The sequence below is a fragment of the Cryptotermes secundus genome, unplaced genomic scaffold, assembly GCF_002891405.2.
Source record: "Cryptotermes secundus unplaced genomic scaffold, Csec_1.0 scaffold109, whole genome shotgun sequence".
Taxonomy (NCBI): domain Eukaryota; kingdom Metazoa; phylum Arthropoda; class Insecta; order Blattodea; family Kalotermitidae; genus Cryptotermes; species Cryptotermes secundus.
In genome coordinates this window covers 756,278-779,331 of record NW_019737086.1, presented here as the reverse complement: position 1 = coordinate 779,331, position 23,054 = coordinate 756,278, and the positions used below count along the sequence as shown (strand labels likewise).

At 38.2% G+C, this 23,054-nt stretch overlaps 1 protein-coding gene across 1 annotated transcript in view; it reads right to left on the bottom strand.

Moving 5' to 3' along the window:
- Positions 1-23,041, bottom strand: part of LOC111870029 (protein CLEC16A homolog) — a 29,816-nt gene extending 6,775 nt beyond the window's left edge. Inside the window, exons 1-15 of the mRNA XM_023861970.2 lie at positions 22,679-23,041; positions 22,465-22,593; positions 21,048-21,181; positions 16,590-16,738; positions 14,077-14,306; positions 13,502-13,691; positions 11,952-12,125; positions 10,995-11,139; positions 9,603-9,707; positions 8,928-9,107; positions 6,834-6,956; positions 5,591-5,745; positions 4,299-4,460; positions 2,068-2,206; positions 1,091-1,242 (exon numbers count right to left, since the gene is read on the bottom strand). Coding sequence (XP_023717738.1) covers positions 1,091-1,242; positions 2,068-2,206; positions 4,299-4,460; positions 5,591-5,745; positions 6,834-6,956; positions 8,928-9,107; positions 9,603-9,707; positions 10,995-11,139; positions 11,952-12,125; positions 13,502-13,691; positions 14,077-14,306; positions 16,590-16,738; positions 21,048-21,181; positions 22,465-22,593; positions 22,679-22,752 — 2,241 coding nt within the window. The 5' untranslated portion in view covers positions 22,753-23,041. The remainder of the gene's footprint in view (positions 1-1,090; positions 1,243-2,067; positions 2,207-4,298; positions 4,461-5,590; positions 5,746-6,833; positions 6,957-8,927; positions 9,108-9,602; positions 9,708-10,994; positions 11,140-11,951; positions 12,126-13,501; positions 13,692-14,076; positions 14,307-16,589; positions 16,739-21,047; positions 21,182-22,464; positions 22,594-22,678) is intronic.
- Between the last annotated feature and the right edge of the window lie 13 nt (positions 23,042-23,054).

Sequence of the window (23,054 nt, the reverse complement as noted above, 5' to 3'; positions counted from 1 at the left end):
GGGGGGGGGGGGATAGGAAGAACACTGAAGAGGCAGTAGGAAACCTTAACAACCCGTATGACCAAATATCTGACAGTATGAGATAATAATTTTTTTACACATTTATTATACATAATCTGCAGGGTCTGCTACAAATGTATATGTTCAATAAGTACTGCCTTGTGAATGAGTTATGCCCAGTGGCATAAATCATATACTTGTTTTCTTTTTCATCACTTAATGTTCACTTTTAATGCTTGTACTGGGGTTTTACTCAGGTCTGGTAGAGTTAGGACTGTGTATCTCTTCAGTCTATGTCTAGTTTTGTTATTGTTTAGTAGGTTCACTGCTAGTGTTAGTGTGGTTTTCTAATTTTCTTAAGTATTTGGTATTCCCGTTTCTTATTTCACTGAGTACTGTGTTTATTTGTAGATCTTCATGGATCCTGTGAATGTATATGTACCAAGTTGCATTCAGAAGATGATAATTATGAATAGATTACTCTAAATTTCACAGTATGGATTACGATTTTAAAATGATTTTTGCTATGCATGAATTTATTCTATACATTGCCATAAAACTGCAAAACATAAAGCTAGAACAGGATATAAAATTAAATTTATATTATTCCTCTGCATACCTTCAGGGCATCATGTAACAGAAAAATATCACTTTACATTTTCACTCACTCCAACAAACTGTAAAGTCTGCAGACATTAAAAGAAAATGTTAGAACATATCATTTGAATGCAAGGAAGATTTACTCATAAAGAAATTTTAAGATTCTACAATGGATGATGGACTAAAATATAAAATGTGGGAAATGGCCCAACAAAATCAGCTGGAGATATCAAGTTACTGGTGCAAATGCTGGATCCACAGTGGAACATTGGATCTGAACACTAACTTAAAAAAAATCTTAAAAAGTAATAATATGATTGAAATTACTGACTCTGGATTACTGAAACTGAACATTAAATGCGGGAAAAACCTTAAATAAGAGAACACTGCAAGGGAGACTATAGTTATAAAGTAATACAAAACTAATACTTTACTTGAAAAATGGGAATTAGTTCTATACCTTACTGAAACTGCATGATTATTCACAAACCTGCAGAAAGCCAACAAATTTGGCAACACCCCAACCAAGCCGGCGTGTATCAGGCTCTACCAGAATCAACTGGATCACATCTATCACAAGGAAGCGACGAATCTTTGAGCCTTCCTTGGTTGCCACTGTACATGCTATCAAGTCACTGTTATCTGCATCAAATAAAGAATTTCATATTGCAAAGAATGTTAGTATTAAGCTATGGGAACAGAAGAGGCAAGAAAAATTTATGATGCCAGGCTTCTATAAATGACTAGCAGAAAATATATATTAACAAGTTTACAATTTTAGAGAGCCATTTCTCTGCATAATATCCATTAACATGGATCACCAATGTTCTAAATTTTCCAGATATACTCTCAAAGTTTCACGGCCTTACCATATCTACATGTGATTTTTGACACATACAAATGTGTTGTGCAAAAATCTGTGACTGTGTTTATTAGCCATATCTATACAAACTTTCACCAATCACAGTGGCTGCATTGTCTAGGGCATGAAATGTCTTTGCCCTCTTGAATAGTGGGATCTTGGATTCAAATCCTACTCAAGGCATGGATGTTTGTCTGCATTTATTCTATGTTTGTGTTGTCCTGTGTAGGTAGTGGCTTTGCATGCGGCTGATCCCCCATCCAAGGAGTCTGACTGTCTAAGATTAAGAAATTGAAGTAAAATAAAGCATTTCACAGATGCCCTATGCTCCAAAATGGGAGCAACAGAGATATATACTTTCGGGACTGCTAATTTTAATTTCATGGTCTTACCAAATTGCCTTTTACATTTTTTTTTCAGACACAGACCATTCCAAGGCTATATTAAATTATGTTAAATTTGAGAAGTTCCAGTAAATAAATGGTAGGACCTAGCGCTCTGATACCATTACTCTTCTGTCACAGAACAACCTTACATTTTAACATCATTTAATGACAATTTAGATAAGTTTAGTAGTTTCATTCACTATTAACTAATTAACTTACTGAGATCCAATACATTGTTGACATGAACACAGGACTGGGGATTGGTTAACGGCAGTTGTGTCTCTGGCTCCATTGCCAACATCAGGGACAGCTCCCGAATCAAGAAAAACACACGTATAGCACGCCGGGCTCTCTCCACCTATGGAATTAGATATAGGCCAATAAACATGGGGAGTTAAATTAAGACACTCTTTCCATATTTATCATAACTTCAGTCATCAATAACATGGCTTACCATTATCTAAAATGCCTCACCGAGTATGTGCACCTTTGCCTGACCTGCTGACGGTTACACAGCTGGCTCGTAAAATGTCATTAATTTTTTTGTCTCAAACTGAGATAATAAGGTGATCAAAATATCCAGAGAATAATTCTATTAACTTACCAGTAAAATAAATTTAAATGCAATTGAATGAGTTGTCATTTGATTGTGCTGATCTCCAGCCATCACTGAAAGTTGGCTGATTATGGATGCAAAGACTGTTTCTCTGGATCTTCCCTCTCAATGAAGATAGACATTGAAATAAGAAACTATGTTCATATTTTTTGCTAAAATAACAATTAATGACTATGTTACAACACTGTTTTTTAACTAGTTACAAAGAACTTGGACACAAGAGCACACATAATTCACTGCATAGATGTTCTCGACTAATTAGGCGTGTCACTATATATGGCAGGGCACAGTATGAACACGGCACATTGTGCCTAGCTTCAAAACACCAGTATACTTTCCACTAAATCCAGATACATGTACTCTGTCATCGGTGGAGATTCATCCCAACAACATGAACATGCATGATGGGTTCTGCCTATAGAAATAACAGAAACCTCTCACCTACCCCTGAAAGAATGTAGGAAGCTCTTAGGATTTCAAACAATGGGGCTGCACTCATCAGCATACTAATTCCTGCTACTTCTTTTTATCCCTGTCTGTATCCTGTGTTTAGCCCCGGTTAGTCTTGCCTGTCTTCCAACCCTGTCAGTGCTCTTCTTCATCCCTTTCCCTACTCTGCCTACAGCCTTGGACATTGCCTTGTCTCCCCTCCCAACTGTTTTAGGGCTCTCCTCCTTTTCATGTCACTCCATTTTCTGCTCTTTAAGTTCTCAAGCCTACATAGACTTCCCACTTCTAACGTTGGACGAAAAACAACTCTTATATGACCTATCCATTCAATTTTCTCCTTATTCTTATAAAAGGTAAAGCTATCCTAGTAACAAGCCATGGAGGCCCATAGGGTTGTGAGATATTGAGGGTCCCACATTTTCTAGACAATCGGCTCACACATGCCGGTGAGGTTGTCAGCCTTATGCACCAGCCGCCCTTTACCCCCCAGGAAGATTTGTGGTACTCATTTCTGTCAGAGGTTGAGTCGAACCCAGGGCCATAGTGCGAATGGAAGGATTAGGTTAAATGAAAAAAATCCCTCGAGACTCGAACCCGCGACCTTCCGTCTTGTAGCATAATGCCTCAACCAACTACACTATGGCATGTCTCCTCTTTATTCGTATAGGTTAGGCTAATGATCCTATCCAGTACATATCTGTACCTCTCTTTCTTCACTCAGCTTCCGTCTGTATTGAGGGGGTGGGTTTCCCCATGCACTTAGACCGGTTACTGGTCCATTGTGCATCCCCCTTTAATTTCTACTGTCTCCATACCCTACCGGTACTGGTGCTTACTATCAGCCCCTTTCTGCCAGCAAGGTTCCAACTTCTTACTGGCAGTGGTATCTAATAGTTAGTCCCTTTCTGTCAGCAAGGTCGTCCCTTCTCTAGCAGGGGTTCCTAGTCCCTTTCTGCCAGCAAGGTTTCTACCCTCTACTTGGCAGTGGTATCTAATACTTTAGTCCCTTTCTGCCAGAGAGGTCCCCCCTCCTCTGGCAGTGGTACCTGATACTTCCCCCATCTACCGGAGGAATTGGAAACTAGTTGGGCGGGAAACTTGGCCTAATTTTGCTCAGAGGTCTCCTAGAGACATGAGGTTCTTTTACGTGCCGTAAACCTACAACACGGGACCCACGGCTTAAAGTCCCTCCCAGAGGACTTGTTCCCTGAATTTTTCCGCCCTCAAAAATTCCACGACCTCCGCCTGGTTTTTGAACCCGCGTACCTTGAGTCATGAGGTGGGAACGTTACCCCTAGACTACGGAGGCCACTTTCACTCAGCTTACTCTGCTTGTTTACTGGGCTTACCCTCCAACTCTGATATCGACACAACCAAAACTCACCTCTCCACAAGGCAATCGTTTGCTGAATTCAATGCCTGTCATCGGAGTCCCTGTAGGAGGTAGCAAGATGTTGGAATCCATCATCAACCACTCAACATTAAGAGGTCGCTTCTGCATCTCACTGTATTCGTCCTCAAACATGTCCAGGAATATTTCTTCACTCTGTATATTACAGATAATTACAATGAACCTTTGTAGTGCAGAAAGCCTTAACCTGTGTGCTACAGGAAATACAAAAAAAAACTGTGTATTATATATACTTACAGATACTGACTGAATGGCTTGCTCACATTCTAAATAATCTCAGTACTCTCTAACATTGTCATGATTGAAAATCCGATTAACACTTTTCCATCCCCAAACTCTCTCCCTCTCATAAATATGTATGCTGACCCCTAAAAGCAATTTAGTCTAGACCAGAGCATGTGTACAACATGTCACAATATCATTTCATCCTTTACAGAACTATAACGTTTATTTTGGACTCTATCCATTGTCTGGTATATGTAAGACAAAAAGCCACAACGTTTCGGAGACCGGATCTGTCTCCATCCTCAGGTGGACGTGGACGAGTGATTGAGACTAGCTCTTTCTAACGGGCCCAACTGAGTAGGTTTATCCTGCCCTACCCACCTGAGGACGGAGACAGATCCAGTCTCCGAAACATTGTGGTTTTTGTCTTATATATACCAGACGATGGATAGAGTCCAAAATAAACATTATACTTCTGTACAGCATACACCATCGTCAGAATCCTTTAAAGTCTATTTCAGTTCATGCTTGCTACACCAGTACTTGAAATCAGCCCCATTAAACTATACTGCATATGAACATACTCAAATGTAAGCACCCACATGATTGTGGATGACTAATGACACTGGTGGAGAAGCCTATTGAAATTCAATGTAAAATTATTTCTTTTGTATCTTTATCCTTAACCCCTCTCATCGTTTCTTCTGCTTCTTCCAGTAACTTCATTCCATTCCTTACTTCCTCTATTAAAGCAATAAATTAATTTATATCTCTGTTCTTCAGGTGGCAGTTCTAAACAGAGAACTTCCGTCTTCCAATTCAGCATTAGTCTATTACCCTACCATAATCAAATGTTACACAGCCTAGCTACAGATACCCTCATAAAATAACCCATAAAATTGCTTTGCTTTTCTGTTTACATTATTTGCAAAAATATGACATCTCATCACAGGAACAAGTATGAATTTAAGCAGCCACGCAACAAGATCAGCACATTTAATTAATCTTTAGAACCTATTTCATGCCAATGGAATATTTACCTTGTAGAAGTTGCGAAGAAGGCACGTGCTTTCCTCTTTAGCGCCCTCAACAGCAGCCAGGTGAGCATCATGAAGGTAACTTTGACCATTTTTCATGACCAACTGTGTCAATAGTCGGATACTCAGCTCTAATGTAACAAGACGTACTCGACAATCTGCATGGGAAAGAAAACAAGGATGAATTTGGATTAATTGAACATATTTACAATAAATTTAAGAAGACCAAAGTTTCCCACATCATTAAAAAAAAGGGTAATATAATTACAACATATTTTACAGAAAATAAATTCACTGAAAGTGAAAGTATGACTGAACTCTACTTCCTACAAGTAGTAAGATTGTGTCTTTATAGAACTATTCTTGAGAATTAAATGACATACTATCAAAACTCAAATAAAAATGAACATAAGTAGAACAATTTTGAAACATATACTTGACTTTCCACATGAATCAATTAATTCTGAATTACACTGGTTAATATTCTGGCCTTACACAGTAAAGGTAAGTAAAACAAGGTAAAGCTGTCCCAGTGCCTAATTAATTATGTACTCTGCCATGAAGATACATGACGAAGTGGAGGCATAGTTCCACCATTCTTGACCTTGGTGCTAGATGGAGGTGAGTGGTAAGCTTCAGGCCCCAGCTGCTTTATCCCCAGGAAAATCACTCCTGGTACCCACTGGATAGGAGGCTGGGTGGGGCCCAGAGCCGGTCTGGAGATTGTGGAGAACAGAAAATTCTTGTCCCTGCCGTGATTCAAACTCCGGACATCCAGCCCATAGCCCATCACTATGCCGACTGAGCTATCCTGACTCCTCCTCTTCCACAGTTTTGTTCAAATCTGTATGTGTCTGTGGCCTATAGTCCACAATTAAACTACACCAACTGAGCAACCACCACTTGTCGGCGAAGTTAATGCCAACTTTTTGTGGACAGAGGGTGTTGCTTGGTCAGTGCAATGGATCTCCACAGCAGTTAATCTCGGTTTTCTAGACCGAAGCTGCTATTTCCTTGAAACAGTTCCTCAATTATTCTCACAAGGCTGAGCGGACCCCATTCCAGACCCACTACATCTCAGAAAATCTGGTAGGGCTGGGAATCGAACCCTGGACCTCTGGATCTCTAGCCAGGAACTGTGACCACTAGACCACAGAGGCGGTCATTCAAATTTGTATTCACTATATAACTCATTGTGCTTACTAATGCTTTCTTCACTGTAATGGACAATACTGAAATCACTCACTTGGCTGGCAACTAGTTGATATAATCCTGATGAGCCTCTCTGCTAACAGTGTACTGTACCAGTGCTTAGTACTCTCTCTACCCGACAGAAAGAGAATTCCATCCAGCAGATCTCTGTTTACACCTGGAACATACCAGTACATGGATAAAGATACACTAAAGATACAACTGCTTATAAGATTTATGGTGACTATGAAGATCAGCATTTTCTGAGATGTGACACCATGCATTCAGGTAGATGTTTACTGATGTTCACATCCCAGATACACTAATCATCAACAATGCTGTGAGAACCTCAAATCTCTCCCAATCCTCTGTGGAGCTTACTCCATGCATCGCCCTCCAGTTCAGAAGCCTACAAATAAGCTACTTTGATCACACTTCTACCCCAGAAATGAAGGCAGCATGTTCCTCTGAATTATCAGTAAATATCTACCAAACTACACAGCGTCACATCCGTGAAGACAGTGCTCTTCGAACTGTTGTCTGTTTCTGAAATTTAACATTCTCAATGATATTTATTGTTACAGTGGATTACTGTTGTAACAAACTCCTCAGAGCAGCCCTTGAAAAGCTAATAGTCACTTAGCCAGTCAAGAAATACTATACCTTTCATGAGACCACATTCACAAGGACTTGTCACTGGTCTCTGTCTGGAGCCAGATCAATATCATCCAATTATTCACAAACTATTTCTGTAAGATTCATTATTATCCTACTATTTAGGAATATGTCCCCAATGTGATTTCTTCAGATGTCCTAACTAAAATGCTGTATGCACTTCTCCTGTGTGTGTCACATGTCCTGTCCATCTTACCCTCCTTGATTTGATCACCTAACAATGTTTATTGAAGAGTAAAAGTTATGGCACCTCATCATGCAAGCTTCTCCAGCCTCCTGTTACTTCCCCTCTGTCCTTTGCTTAAGATGATTCACCAAGTTTCACACTCATGTAAAACAACACATAACTGCAACCATGTTAATACTAATATTTTATTTCTGTATTAGGAAGAAAAGCAGTTGTCATTTATGTTTAACCACTTCTGCATCATTTGCAAGAAGTGCTTTGGGAGATAACAGGACCAATAACAAGGAAAACTGGTGCTGATGAAACTGAACATAAGCCCATAAAAGCTAAATCTGACATGCAATCAAGCTTGTCTGTCTGGCACTGCATGTGTTCTGAGTGACAGATATGTTATGAGACAAATACTCTTATTTTAACAAGTGTTCATCATTATATCAGTTGTTTAACTTTAAATTAATTCACCATCTTTTTAAACATAATACAGAGTGAATCGTATAGAACCGGCCTGATGAATTTGCTAACAATTCCACAGGTGATGCATATAACCACTCACAATTACGACATAATAATCCGTGGGCCGTGCTGAGTCGAATGGTGTGTGCATGATCCGGCAAGTGGCAGCCCTTATGCTGTAAGGTCAAGGACAATGCCGCCGAAACGTGTCTGCAGCGGGCAGGCGACAGTCATGGAGTACACTGTTCAACAGCGAGTGTTTCTAATGCCTACTTGAAAACGGCGGACACTTTCAACACCTGCTCTGATCATGGCACACAATCCAAGATAAGATATGTGTAAATTACTTTAATATCTGTATGGTATATTTTATATTACACCTCATTTCGTCGGGCCGGTTCTATATATGAATCACCCTGTATAAGTGTATATTCAAAATCATGAAATTCAAACTGCATGACTTTTAACAACATAGAACTACTGAATTTCAAGCAAATACATGACTCACATAAATGAACTGCAGAGTTCTCATTTATTTTAAATTTGAAACAAGGTATACAACACTATGGACTTCAATTCATAGTATTTTGTTAAGAACAGAAGGAAATATTTTTGCAAACGCTTCAACCAAATGATGAGCACACATTTCCAAAAATAAAGTTTAACTGATTCTGAATTTATTTTTAAATGAATAGATGAGAGCCACTGAATGAAATTCATTTCACCAAGCTGACATCAAAGACCAGGGGCACAAATAACAGAAATACTGCATAACAGCAGTCATTACAATTCTTGAAGAAACAAACTGCAAGACTTTTCTGTTTTCTGCTGTACCTGGGTTGTGTCCAAGAGCGTACAGGAGACAAAGAGCAAACAGAGCTGCATAGTCATTTTCGGAGCACTGCAATGTGTTGACGATCATCTCCAGAAATGGTTTATTTGCCAAAAACTGTTGCTGAGAGCTATTACCAGATGAAGTACCAGCCAAAGGCAATGGTGGTGCAACACCACTCTCTATTCCAAACACAGAAACCACATTATCATGATTACTGACATATAATGTATTACAAGAATAAATGCTGTGAAATGAAAAATTCCGAAGGTACAAAATCAGGAGATGAATAAGGCCAGAAAAATAAACTTTCCGCTTTATTATCTAACACTATAATGAATTAAATATGAAATAAAGTGGATGGAAAGGAAAATATAACATAAGTAGACAATGCAACAGTATAGAAAGGCTGTGAAAAGAAACAGACATTAAACTGAATCAGACACAAAAATTGGAGACTACAGAACAAAATATTAATCTTCTCACTTCAGCATTTTTTAAGCAATGACACATTGTCCACGACAGATTTTTTCTGTTTTAAAAAACTGAAATCAAAATTATAAGTTATACTATTTTTATTATTTTTTATTTAATACTGCCTCTTCAACTAAAATTCTTTGAATACTTGAAAATTAAAATGTTCTAAGAACAATATTAAAGAAAACCGATATATTCACCAAGAGCAAGCCGCTGTTCCTTCTCCTCATCTGTAATGTTGACATATGCTTCTATGGAATCCACTGTTCCATCTTCAGCAACAGCAGATGGCTCTGAATCTCCTACTGCGGGGTACAAGAAGTATGATTTTACAATGAAAACAGTGAATGTAACATTTTCTTAAGACATTCAATTATTATTACAATGACAGCAATAAATCAATTTCAGGAAAACATGAATAAAATGCGAAAATACAATTCCTGATACTTAAAAGAGAAAAAAGAAATTAAACATTATGCAACATTTACTGTGATGTACATACTGCTTGATCAGACTGAAACACCATTAGAAATGCTGTTTCCGCCTACCATTTCATGTTGGTACTAGTATGCTTGAGAACAAAAGTAAAATGCTGCAAAAATATATAAAATTTAAGAGTACTGATCTACTGACAACAGGGACACATGACAGCATACTTGATTGAGGCACTATGCTACAAGCCAGAAGGCCAAAGGTTCAATTCCTGAAATCATTGGATTTTTCAATTGACCTAATACTTCCACCTGCACTATGTCAACTCAGCCTCTAACAGAAATGAGTACCAGAAATCTTCATGTGGGGGTAAAAGGCAGCCAGCACATAAGGCTGCCAACCTCACTGCTATCTGTGAGCCGACTGTGTATAAAATGTGGGAGCCTCAACCTCTCACAACCATATGGTCATACATGGCCTGTTACAGGGATATCTTTCTTTAACTTATTTACTGACAATATCACCATTCTTTACAGATAAGAGCCAACAGAATATTCATATTTCACCGTTAAGTTTTCACTTGCACAAAATAAACTTAATTTCACTGCTTGTTTGTTATTACAAAGTGTGTCATGACAGATGATTTTATAATATCATATTTAAGCATACTGTTGCANAATAATTTTCGAGCAAAATTTAAATGGCCGGCTGAATATATTACCGCAGGAGCCGCGGCCGCGGAATTTAAATGACCACGTCAAAGGGTTAACGTATTTACTTGTATTCCCTATCACTAAACGTTTCGGCCATATACGGCCATTATCAGGTGCCTGTCTACCTTCCCAAAATTGTTGCACTGTATGTTACTACAGTGTTAATACAATAATTGTTGCTGTAATATGTTTGTAACAAAATGTAATGACAATGAACAAAGACCACACGGATGCTATTCAAACTAATTACACATATGAATATCAAGTGATATACATAAACACATGCTATCTGTTCTAATTCCTTTCTGTGAAAAGAAATTAGCAAAACAAATTCTGTATGTTACAATGTAAAGCTGCCCAAAGTTGAGATTTGTGACTATACACTTTCTGCAGTTACTGTGTTCACTGCCCACGGACAACTGGGAGCGACCTCTATATGCAGTTTACCTTGTGTGTCCATTCCTGTCTCACATTCAGCATGTTGGGGAGTTTCATGCTCTGTCGAATCTATTGAGCAAGTGGTGCTACTCTCCAGTGACTTTTCCAGTGTTTCTGTTGGAGCCACAAAGCCAGGCTTGATTGTTGCTGTGCCCTAAATAACAAAATACAGCAAACTCTTGATTGCATGAGTGCAGATTACATGCTTTGTAGACTAACCACAGTGCCTTTAGCACACTTTATTTACCGACAACGGCTTCTCAGTAATATGCATCACTGATGCTTTTTGATGATTTTCAGGAGACTGTGCTCCTTCTAACCAGACTGTAACTATCTACTTCATTATTTTATTGCATCTATCTTCAGCCTAACAGAACTGAACAAAGATTGCTTCGAAGACTTATACCTTCGGGGATATAATGCCAAGTAGCCTGACATTTCAGAGGTGACATGTTCCTCGGAAACGTCAGGTGACTTTCGTTGGACTGCATGAAATTACAGCCCAGAAGACAGAACTCTTAATAACCACCAATGTGAAAATTTCAAATCCTATAAAGACTGCTGTCTTTTACAGGTAAGATTTTTGTCTTACTGTTTAGTGATAAGGCACTTAACAGCAATAATCAGGTGATTTTCAGAGTGGATGCAGAAAGGATAGTGGTTATTTAATGATTTATGGATTATCCATTCTATTTCTAAATCCTTTATAGCTGATGATCAAGAGTTCATTGTGAAGCTAACTGTATTTTACTCTTCAATTCTGAATATGGTGACATTCTCCTCTTTAATGTCAGATGAATTTCAACAACCATACAGCATTACATCCCAAAAGAGAAACCCCTTCAATATCAGCAGAAATCAGCAACCCTGGAACCCACTATGAATACACTGCCAATTTGGACACTACATATCAGGCAACTTCAAACAATTGTAACAGATATATCATCACATTCATGCATAGCTCACCTGTGCCACACGGTATGAAACAAGGTTCTCAGATGCTCCCTGGGAAAAGATGTCCATGTCACCAGTAAGGATGATAGATGCCAGAACGTAAACCAGAGGCACATGTGTGATGATGAGGAACACTTGTGACAACAGGAATAGTGACACCACGCTACTCACATGAGGCTTTGTGTCCTACGCAATGTCACAGGACAAAGAATGAAACTTTAAAAGAACATTATCTCAGGCATAATTTATTGGCCAGAACAGAATAAGTTCTTAAAATAATACTGTTCTACCCAAGAACAGATTGCTCTTAATATCCAATGAAACAGTCTCAAAATTCTGTTGACCTGTTGCTAAAATTCAATAAATGTATAAAGCTTCTGACATAAGTTATAATGGAATTTATCTACCTGTCTGAAGGCTTATCTAACTAACTCTATGGAGCTGAGCCCTTCTTGAGAAGCCACCAGTCATGAAGCTACTAAAGAACTGTCCAACAGTTTACGGAACCTGAAGGTTCACTACGGTGTTGACAGTGACCTCCATTGGTTCAAATTCTGAGTCAGATTAAGCCAGTTCATACCACCCCCATCCTATCTAAGATCCATTTTAATATTATCCATCCCCCTACATGTTGGACTTCCTAGTGGTCTCTTTCCTTCTGGCTTTCCCACCAATATCCTATACGCATTCCTCTTGTCCCCCATTCACGCTGCATGCCCTGCCCACCTCATCCTCCTTGACTTGATCATTCTAATTATACTTGGAGAAGAGTACAAGTTATGAAGCTCCTCATTATGCAGTTTTCTCCAGTCTCCTGTCACTTCATCCCTCTTCGGTCCAAATATTCTCCTCAAAACCCTGTTCTCAAACACCCTCAGTCTACGTTCCTCCCTTAATGTCAGAGACCATGTTTCACATCCATAAATTCCCACAGGCATAATTATATTTTTCTATATTCTAATTTCTACAATTTTAAGACAGCAGATGAAAAGACAGAACCTATGTTTTGGACTGAATGGTAGCAAGCATTACCCAAATTCAGTCTCCACTTAATTTCTTCCTGAATCAAATTGTTTTGTTACTGTTGTTCTCACACATTTGAAATGTGCCATATTTTAAAAGGATCCGTTAGCTATCTTTATGCTATGATTTTGCCCTGCATTTTGGTGAAAAGACAGCAACATATACTTACTATTCTCTGTGTTTACTTCTAGGCCAACCTCCTTACTAGCATCAATTAAAAGTTTGTGTGTTTCACTTTATGGTATCTATATTATCACCCAGTAGATTCACATCATCAGCATTGACCAACAGCTGATGTGTCCCGTTTAATTTCAGTCTCACCTGGTTTTCCTGGACCTTCCTAATGGCATATTCTAAAGCAAAGACGAAAAGCAGTGGTGATAAAGCATCTCCTTGTTTCAGACCATTTTGGATAGGAAAATTATCAGACAAATGTTTACCTATACAGACTTTACTGAGGGTTTAATTTAAAAACACTGGTCTGAAGGCTTATCTTTTTTATATGTTAATAGTTACAATTTTAGCAGCAAACCAATTACCTCCAGTTGAGAGTGGCGTCTGCGTTTGGTGAGTGAATAAACATACAGAGGTATAAGGAGTTTGTTAAGCAGGTGATCTGTTAGCACCTGGTTCAGATCTTCAATATCCAGACTAAGAATGTCATTCAGGTAGTGCAGATGGTCCAGATGCTCCGCAACTAAGTCTGACAATCGGTTTTGACTCTGGTGACTGCAAATAACCATTAACATTTCAAATACCTATCCTTAGAACACATCAGATAACATGACATATTTTAAGACAGAAATATCACTTTTTAAATAAAATGACAACAGGGTCAATCTCTAACACACAAACTTCTCAAAATACTCCTACTCTCATCTCACTGATTATGCATAGCCACTGTAATTGCTAATTTACTTTGTCTTTCAGCCATTAAACATATCTGCACTCTTGTTCAATATATATGGAACAACACACTTACCTTAGCTTCACTTTTCCAGAGCAAAAGGATACTTATGAAAGGAAAGGCAGCTTTCATTGAAAGTACTACAATCAGACCAAAGTTTATAACCACATTATAAAAGATTTTCATAGAACTAAAATATCTACTCACTCTGCATCATTGCGAACACAGGTATCCAATTCCAGAATGTGGTTGCCAATGAACCATACCAAATTAGAAAAGTATGGGGCAGCTGTTTTATCACGGATAAACTTGAGCATGGATTTGTCCTCCACCCGATACACATTAAGTGTCAATGTTCGCACAGCAATGCGCACCATACTTTCTGGATGGTTGAAGAATTTGATTGCCTCAGTATATAATGGGAAGTCATTTGTATGCTTCATCAAAAAATACAAAACAAATATTAATAGCTAACACAGAACAGAAGTACTTAAAATATCACAAAAATAGTTATTTAATTATGACACACCAAACTTCTGATCATCCATTTTCACACTATATAATTCTTCCTTCAATTTAAAATTATGGTTCATCTGCAAACATATTACATAATTAACTGATGTCATTAACACTACCATCACCTACTCCATAATAGAAACATATTTTATAAAACAGCCTTCTTTACATTGCTAACTAGATCAAGTTTTGATTTACAATTAACATTATACGCCTTCTGTACACATCCTCCAGCTCTGCGTAATGGTGACTGCTGTGAATGCAGCAACTTGCCACCTGAATTGAAGGGTACTAGCAAACAACCCAGCAACATAAAACAGAAAGTCTGTAAAAGGTAAGCTGTCCCTGTGCTCGATGACTTAAGCACTACATCATGAAGGCATATGGAGGAGTGAGGAGTGGATGTATAGATCCATATTTTCTTGACCTCAACACTAACTGGAGGTGAGTGGTCAGCTTCATTACCCTACTGCTTTACCCCTGGGGAAAGAGCCCTTGGTACCCACTGAATAGGAGGTTCGGTGGACCCCAGAGCCAGCCTGGATGATCTGGAGAAGAGAAAATTCTTGAGCCTACCGGAACTTGAAGGGGCATGCCATAGCGTAGTTGGTTGAGGCACTATGCTACAAGCCAAATGGTTGCGGGTTCAAGTCTTGATGAGGTCACTGGATTTTTTCAATTGACCTAATCCTTCCAGTGGCACTATGGCCCTGGGGTCGACTCAGCCTCTAACAGAAATGAGTACCAGGAATATTTTCTGGGGGGTAAAGGGTGGCCAGCGCGTAGGGCTAACAACCTTGCCGCGATCTACGGGCCGATTGTCTAGAAAATGTGGGCACCTCAACATCTCATAACCCTAGGGACCTCCATGGCCTGTTACAGGGATACCTTTACTTTACTTTTTACTGGGACTCGAACTTCTACCAGTCATCCAGCCCATAGCCAATCGCTATACTGACTACACCATTCCGCCTCCCAAAGAAAGTCTGTTGATACTATAAAACATGAACAATATGTGCAAGATGTAAAAACCATAATTCTGACTACAGTTAGGGCTCAGCCACAATCGATTACAATAAAGTAAGTAAAGTGAAAATAAAGGTATCCCTGTCGCAGGCTGTGGAGGAGCATAGGGTTGTGAGATGTTGACGTTCCCACATTTTCTAGACAATCGGCCAATAGATGGCGGCAAGGTTGTCAGCCCTACGCACTAGCCACCCTTTACCCCCAAGAACATTCCAAGAATATTACTGGTTCTCATTTCTGTTAGAGGCTGAGTCGGCCATAGAGCGGCTGGAAGGATTAGGTCAATTGAAAAAACCCAATGACATCACTGGAACTTGAACCCATGACCTTCCAGCTTGTAGCATAGTGCCTCAACCAACTACTCTACCACATGCCTCCTAATCGACTACAATATGACGACATAATTCAAAGCAATTAAACACATAAAAATCTCCGTGTCTACTCCACAAAGTGGATAATTTGCCCTTTAACAATAGTCAATTGCAATTTCAAATTGAGTGGACCCATGCAATGACCAACTATACCCAAACAATTAATATTCTGTAGCTGGTGCAATGTAAACACTCATTTCTCCTGTGATGGGGGATTAAAGGGGCACAGAAAAGTCATAATTTTGTCAATTCTGGCACATAAGTTGTGAAATGTTCACACATGTGAGGAAAACATTGCATGCAGGATAAAAAATAAAAGGTAGTCACTTTAAAATACAGGGCAATACTGATGCTGAACATATTACAAAATAAACTAGGACCATATCATTCAATGGCATAGTGAACTATTCTTAGGACAGTACGTGACCTCTTCTTAATCAACTCACGTTTCAACAAGAGAACAGTTGGAACAATTGAGGGGGGGCATTCAGTGATGAAGAGAAAGAATATACAAAACCGATACATAGCAAATGCAACAATTTAATGTACACTGCATCACTTCACATTGCTATTACACAGCGACCTCTGCTTTTTACCCATAAAGCTTTGTGCCGTTGACAGTAAAAATTCTATGTCAATATTGCAGATACTTCTTTTATTGTAGATTTTTAAATTTACAATGGTACATGTACCACTGTCAGTTTCCTGGTGAGGCAACCAGCATGGTACACGTACTATGCCCAGATTTTAAGAATTACTGTAATGATACAGCCACACCGGCACATCCTCTGGTAAACCCTTTCTTACCTCATTATAGAAAAAGTGGATCGTATGGGCATTTAACTTCAGAGATAGAGTTTTAAGAAATGAGATGTAGTAGGCCATCACTTCTTCATCTGAGAAATCAAACTTATGCACGATTATAGAATTGACGTGGTTATTACTCAGGAGATAGTCTGCAACAAATTTATTACACACAACAGTTAAAACATTACCTTAATTCAGCATGTAACTTCCTAGCTTTTGTTACTGATAAAAGCATAAGCTACTATATGAAGAATAAAACGGTCTGAAACAAGATGCTTTTCAGCTTTGCTTTAGAATATGCCATTAGGAATGTCCGGGGAAACCAGGTGGGACTTACAATAAAACGGGAAAATCAGCTGCTGGTCTATGCTGATGATGTGAATCTATTGGGAGATAACATAGATACTACAAAGAAACTCACAGAAACTTTAACTGACACTAGTAAGTAGGTTGGTCAAAACAGAAACAAAGAGAAAACTAATTATAGATTCCTGTCACATCACCAGAATGCAGGGCAAAATCATGACAAAGAAATAGCCAACATATCCTCTGAAAATGTGGCACAGTTAAGATATTTGGGAATGACAGTAACAAGTCAAAACCTCATTCAAGAGGAAATTAAGAGACTGAATTTGGGTAATGTCTGCTACCATGCAGTCCAAAACAAAGTTTCTGTCTTCTCATCTGCTGTCTAAAATAATAAAAATTAGAACATACTAACAAGTACAAAACTATAATTTACCTGTGGTTCTGTATGGGAGTGAAACGTGACCTCTGACATTAAGGGAGGAACAGAGTGAGGGTGTTTGAGAACAGGGTGCTGAGGGAGAATATTTGGACAGAAGAGAGATGAAGTGATAGGAGGTTGAAGAAAACTGCATAATGAGGAGCTCCATAACTTGTACTCTTTGCCAAGTATAATTAGAATGATCAAGTAAAGGAAGATGAGATGAACAGGACATGTAACACGAATGGGGTACAAGAGGAATACATATAGGATCGTGCTAGGAAAGCCAGAAAGAAAGAGACCACTAGGAAGACCATGATGTAGGGGGGTGGACAATATTAAAATGGATCTTAGATAGCTAGGATGTGGTGGATGGACTGGCTTGTTCTGAATCAGGACAGGGACCAATGCAGGGCTTGTAAACACGGTAATGAACCTTTGGGTTCCATGAAATGTTGGGAAATTCTTGAGTAGATGTGTGAGAGGCAGCTTCTCAAGAAGGGCTCATCTCCTTGGAGTTAGTTAGTTAGTTAGATGCAACAAGTCACAATACTGCAACAGTGGATGATACATGTTTTGTTTCATCTCTATATCACCAAATACTGAATATAACTTCAAGGAAAGCTGAACGGAATGAATCAATTTTAGCATAAATTAGCAAACTCCTTTTGGACGTTTTCCAGTTTATCGAAATCCGCCAAAGGTATCAGACACGTACTGAACCTTTGGTACAATTAAGGCAATATGCACAAATTTCAGATTGTCCAGGGGAGAAATATTATGGGACGAAACGAATTTTAATGAAATGGAATACAAGAAGTCAACAAAGGTATGAAAATGCGGTTTACTATCTAATAATAACCAAATATCTTTTACAAAATTAATTCTTAATTAATCTTTATCCTACGGGCATTTAAATTCCGGTAAGGGCAGTGGTACGGAATTAATTTAATAAATTCTTACGATAAGTACATCATCAACATGGTAATTAAAATGTATGCGTTTAGTTTTACGAGTAGCAGTATATTGGTTTTAAGCAATTTAATTTTCATATAATTGTCAGTGCAAAACTTCTGTGCAAAGTCGATATCGGACTGTAATTCGCATTCTTTAGCGGAATTATTGAAACGAAACATTTTTAAATCATCAAAAAACAATAAAAATTGGGAGAAATAAATTTCTGAAGTGTAAACTAATGCCGGAAGCAGCGTCATCTGTAGCGACTTGAAGTACAGAGCAAATGATGCTCGAGATGGTTCAAGTTCGTATAGCAACAGGCGTGACCAGAGTGGTTTGAACGGCTGTTGTACTGCGATGTGGAAAGCAAATGGAAAAACTACCACATTATCACTTTTCCTGGATAGTCTCTTTCCAAAAACAGAGACTCCCATGTATGCGAGATGTTTCCTCTGGAGACAAAACAAACCGGAGGGGCGGATAGAAGTGCCCAGAAGACGAGGAAGAAGAAGTAAGAAGATGCTGGATGACCTTGGGGACAGAAGAGGATATTTTAATTGAAAGAAAAAGCTTGACATCGCATTACGTGGAGGAACTGTTTTGGAAGAGACTGTGGACCTGTCGTCTGACAGATTACTGATGAATGAATGAATGAATCACCAAATGGTCTGAGATTATCAGACATTCAAGTAATGTGTAACTTCCCTTATGAAGAGATTAAGAATTTCAAATAAATTTGAATGAGATATTTTATATCATTCAGAATAAAGAACGCATCACATCTTCAACTGCTTAAGTCTCATGTGTCACTAGGTGGACTGTATTTAAATAGCTTCCACCACGAATGATGAATCTGATATGTTCATAAATCTTTTGATATGTATGTTGACAGCTGTCAACATACAGCTTCATTGTTTTCAAGCATTTTAATTGCAAGTATTTCTCCTTGCATCAATTTGTAGCCCCTTGTATCTCTGTTGGTAAATGATTGTGATGTATAAATGCAGTGTAAAACTTTAAAAAATATCTTACTTTCATTTTGCGCTTCATATCACCAAATAAGGGCACCAAACATGCAATGCCAACAAAAGATTTCATAATTCATAATTTATTTGCTCGGAGCCAAAAAGGAAGGACACATCACAGACACAGCACACACAGAAACGACTCCCATAGTGGACGAACCATACTATACGCGAGTTTGAATTTAGACATATAGATGAATAATCTTAATACTTTGCGGACCGGCGATTTAAATATTTAAATCACCCTGGGGGCCGGCACTTTTATACCTACTACTCTAACTTGTGCACTGTTCACTTTAAAAATTAATATAAAATCCCCGAATTAATTTTATGAACTATAATTTTTGGAGAACACTTACCAATTCTCCTAGAAGTGCTTGAGAGTGTGATATTCCTGGAAACATTCCCCTTTGTGAAGTGGCATTATACATTTTCAAATGTAGACAGTCATAGTCCTTTTTTTGTGAACTGCGCAAACTTTGCCTAGAAGGATGCTTCCCCTTGGAATGTTCACTCTTCACAATTTTCAGGAGGGTATGTTACTGCATGTCCCCCCCCCCCCTCAGAGTCGCCCAGGGGTGTCCACATGAGGCCTGCGTGGGGTGGGAGTTCATGGGCTAGGTCGCACTAAGTCTGTCTGACTCTGGTCCTGCCGCCACCATCTGGTCTGCAGCCCAAGCCTTTGCCACATTCATCAGAAATGCTTTGTATTTCAATTCAGAATCAGGGTTTAGATTTTTGTAAACCAAAAATGAATTGAAAATGGCACAATTTATAAGCCACAAGGCAACATTCACTTTTATTATCTGTGGCCACAATTCTTTGTTGACCCCCGTCACTTCCACTGTCTGAGTCACTAATCACTACTCCTCCACAAGGCACAGCAGATAGCTCCATAAACAAGTCTGAGAGATCGCTTGCCTTCAACCCCTTTTGTCCTTGAAACATACTCCCCTCTACTAATTTCTGCCTGGTACATAAACAGCTGGAAGGGGCAAAGTTTATTTTCTTTTGGAGTAGGGACTCTAGCAAACCAGGTCAAGTTACTGAATACCTAGCATAAATTCCGAAGATTTATTACGCAGCATTCATTGCAGTTGCGTGGCGGCGCCAGAGCAAGGTATAGTGTTTCAACATAATGTGTCCTAAAGTCACAATAATATGCCACTGGTCCGCCATGTTTAAAAGCGAAAAATCTTTTAAAGGGCGCGGGGTTCGCAGTGTTAACAAGTTTTAGTATATACAAATTTTATTATAGTTGACGAATAATGGCAAACACTGTAATAGCTTAGCATAAATAATGAACCTGAAGATGGCACTATGTTGCCGAAACATGTAGTAAGAAGCGACATATGAAATTGAGTGCACTACAAGACGCGGGGATCTTAGAATCATTGTCCACCTGCTGAAGCTATCAACTTAGGATGACATCCCACAACAATCCAATATAAAGCAACGCATACACTTAGACCATCTATATACAACCACACCACATCAGAACCAAACCGAGCCACCAAACTACCGACCATCATTGTTATTAAAAAAACTCCTGCAGAGAATAAAAACAGTTTTGTAATAAATAACTTTTTTAATTTATTTTTAAAAAAATTAAAGTTTTCTATTCTTTTTAATTCAGGGGGCAAGCTTTTTGTATTTTAATTCCCATGTTAATTACACTATTTCTATAAGAATAATATTATGCACATGACCTTTCCACTTTCAATTTGTGTTCCAGGAATAACTACTTACAGAGAGAAGTTTCATTCCGAATGTTTTCAAAAAGTATGTTCAATGTCTGCAGTAACTGAACACATACATAGCTGCCACATTTCTGCTTCATTATCTTGAAGAAGAATGAAAGCATATTTTTCTCCAAAAAGAAGCTATAGAACAAAGGAAAGTACAACACACAGTTCCTTGTAAATACACTAATATGGAATAAGAAAATAAAGTGCTATCTAAGCTTACAACATATACAAATTATACTACAAGAACAAGAATACACTGAAGTTGAAAATATTAAACTATTTCTGCTGGACAAAAGCAGATGGTCAGATTGCTAAGAAACAGGTTTCCCTTATACATAAAACATAAATGAGGAAGATGGCTCAATTAATAATGCTTCTGACTTGCATTCAGGAAGTACATGTTCAAGCCTTGGCTAGGATATTGTCTAACCTGATTGTTTTGTAATTTTCCTCAGTTTCTTCAGGCAAAAGCTGCCACAGTACCTTAAATTAAACCATGACACCTTCCTTCTGAATTCCTTCCAGCTGATTATTCACTGCCATCTTATCATTTGACATCATATAGCCTTGAATTACTAAGAGCATTGTTAAGAAACTAAACACAACAACATTACAACAGTGAAAAATTCCACAGCATGCTTCAAAATGAATGAAAACCTGCTCCTTCCCCATCCACTGTAGGCATAATAATTATTCATCCAGACACATATGAAGATTTGGAGAGGAACAGAATTAATTATGATGAAATAAACAATGCATCCAATGTGGCCATTCTGTAATAATGGGGCTGGTTAATTTTATACAACTTTCAGTATTGTGGCCTTAAGTTAACCTTCAACAGTCATAAAAACAAAAATCATACCTCATGTACTACCGCCACATTCATCAAATTTCTTTAAATTTTGGATTAGTATCTGGCCATTTGCAATAGTTTAATAACAGTGTGATAATTGGAATCAGAATAAGAATTCTTTATAACATTCTTCACTGTTTACATGCTTATAGATTATATAACCTGTATCTATATAGTTTGATTTGTTTCATTCTGGTCCATCACACTAATAATATCATGAAAAGTTAAACAGTTCTGTCTAGTGTAACTGGTGAAGATTTTTCTTATTTCAATTATTTATGCCCTTACATGTTTCAGTCTTCAGAGACCATCATCAGAGGGACACCTTTACATCAATACAGTTATATATTGTAATAGTAGATTCTAACTGTATTGATGTAAAGGTGTCCCTCTGATGACGGTCTCTGAAGACCGAAACATGTAAGGAAGGGCATAAATAAATGAAACAAGAAAAATCTTCACCAGTCACACTAGACGGAACTATTTAACTTTTCATGTGTCTCTATAATTGGTAATGTCAAGTGAAAACAAGTTTAATATCTGACCTTTTTGGGAAGCTACTTACTCAAAAACACTACTATCATTTTGGTCACCCCAGATGAGTATTTCTGCAATAGATCTCAGTGTTTCAACCAAGAGTCCACGGTTGTTCTCCGATACGATCTGATTCTTTGCCAAGACATTATACAGGTACCTATGAACAGCATTTTAGATTAAATGTCATGTAAATCACTACACTGCTGTTCATGTGATTAGATAAAACTGTACAATTTACTCACTTCAAATGTTCCAAAGAATGTGGATTTTTGGGTTTCCACAGTCCGCTACCAAACCAACTTCTACTTCGAAACATGACTGCTTATTTACATTCACAGTAACAAAATTAAAAGTTATACTAATAATTTCATATTAAAAAGTGTCACGACAGCACGCAAAAAGTGCCCATAGCTACTTATTTTGGTTTCTAATGCATAATACGACAAAGTCAACTACAGGCTGATTTTGATTGTTTATGGGGTTTATGATGCAACAAACTAGTGCACTAGTGTTATTAATGTATGAAAATTAGAAAGTCTGCTTCACATTTCTTCCTAATAATTCACGCTACAAGAATGACATCACAAACGTTACCAACGGTTACCAACGTTACAATTC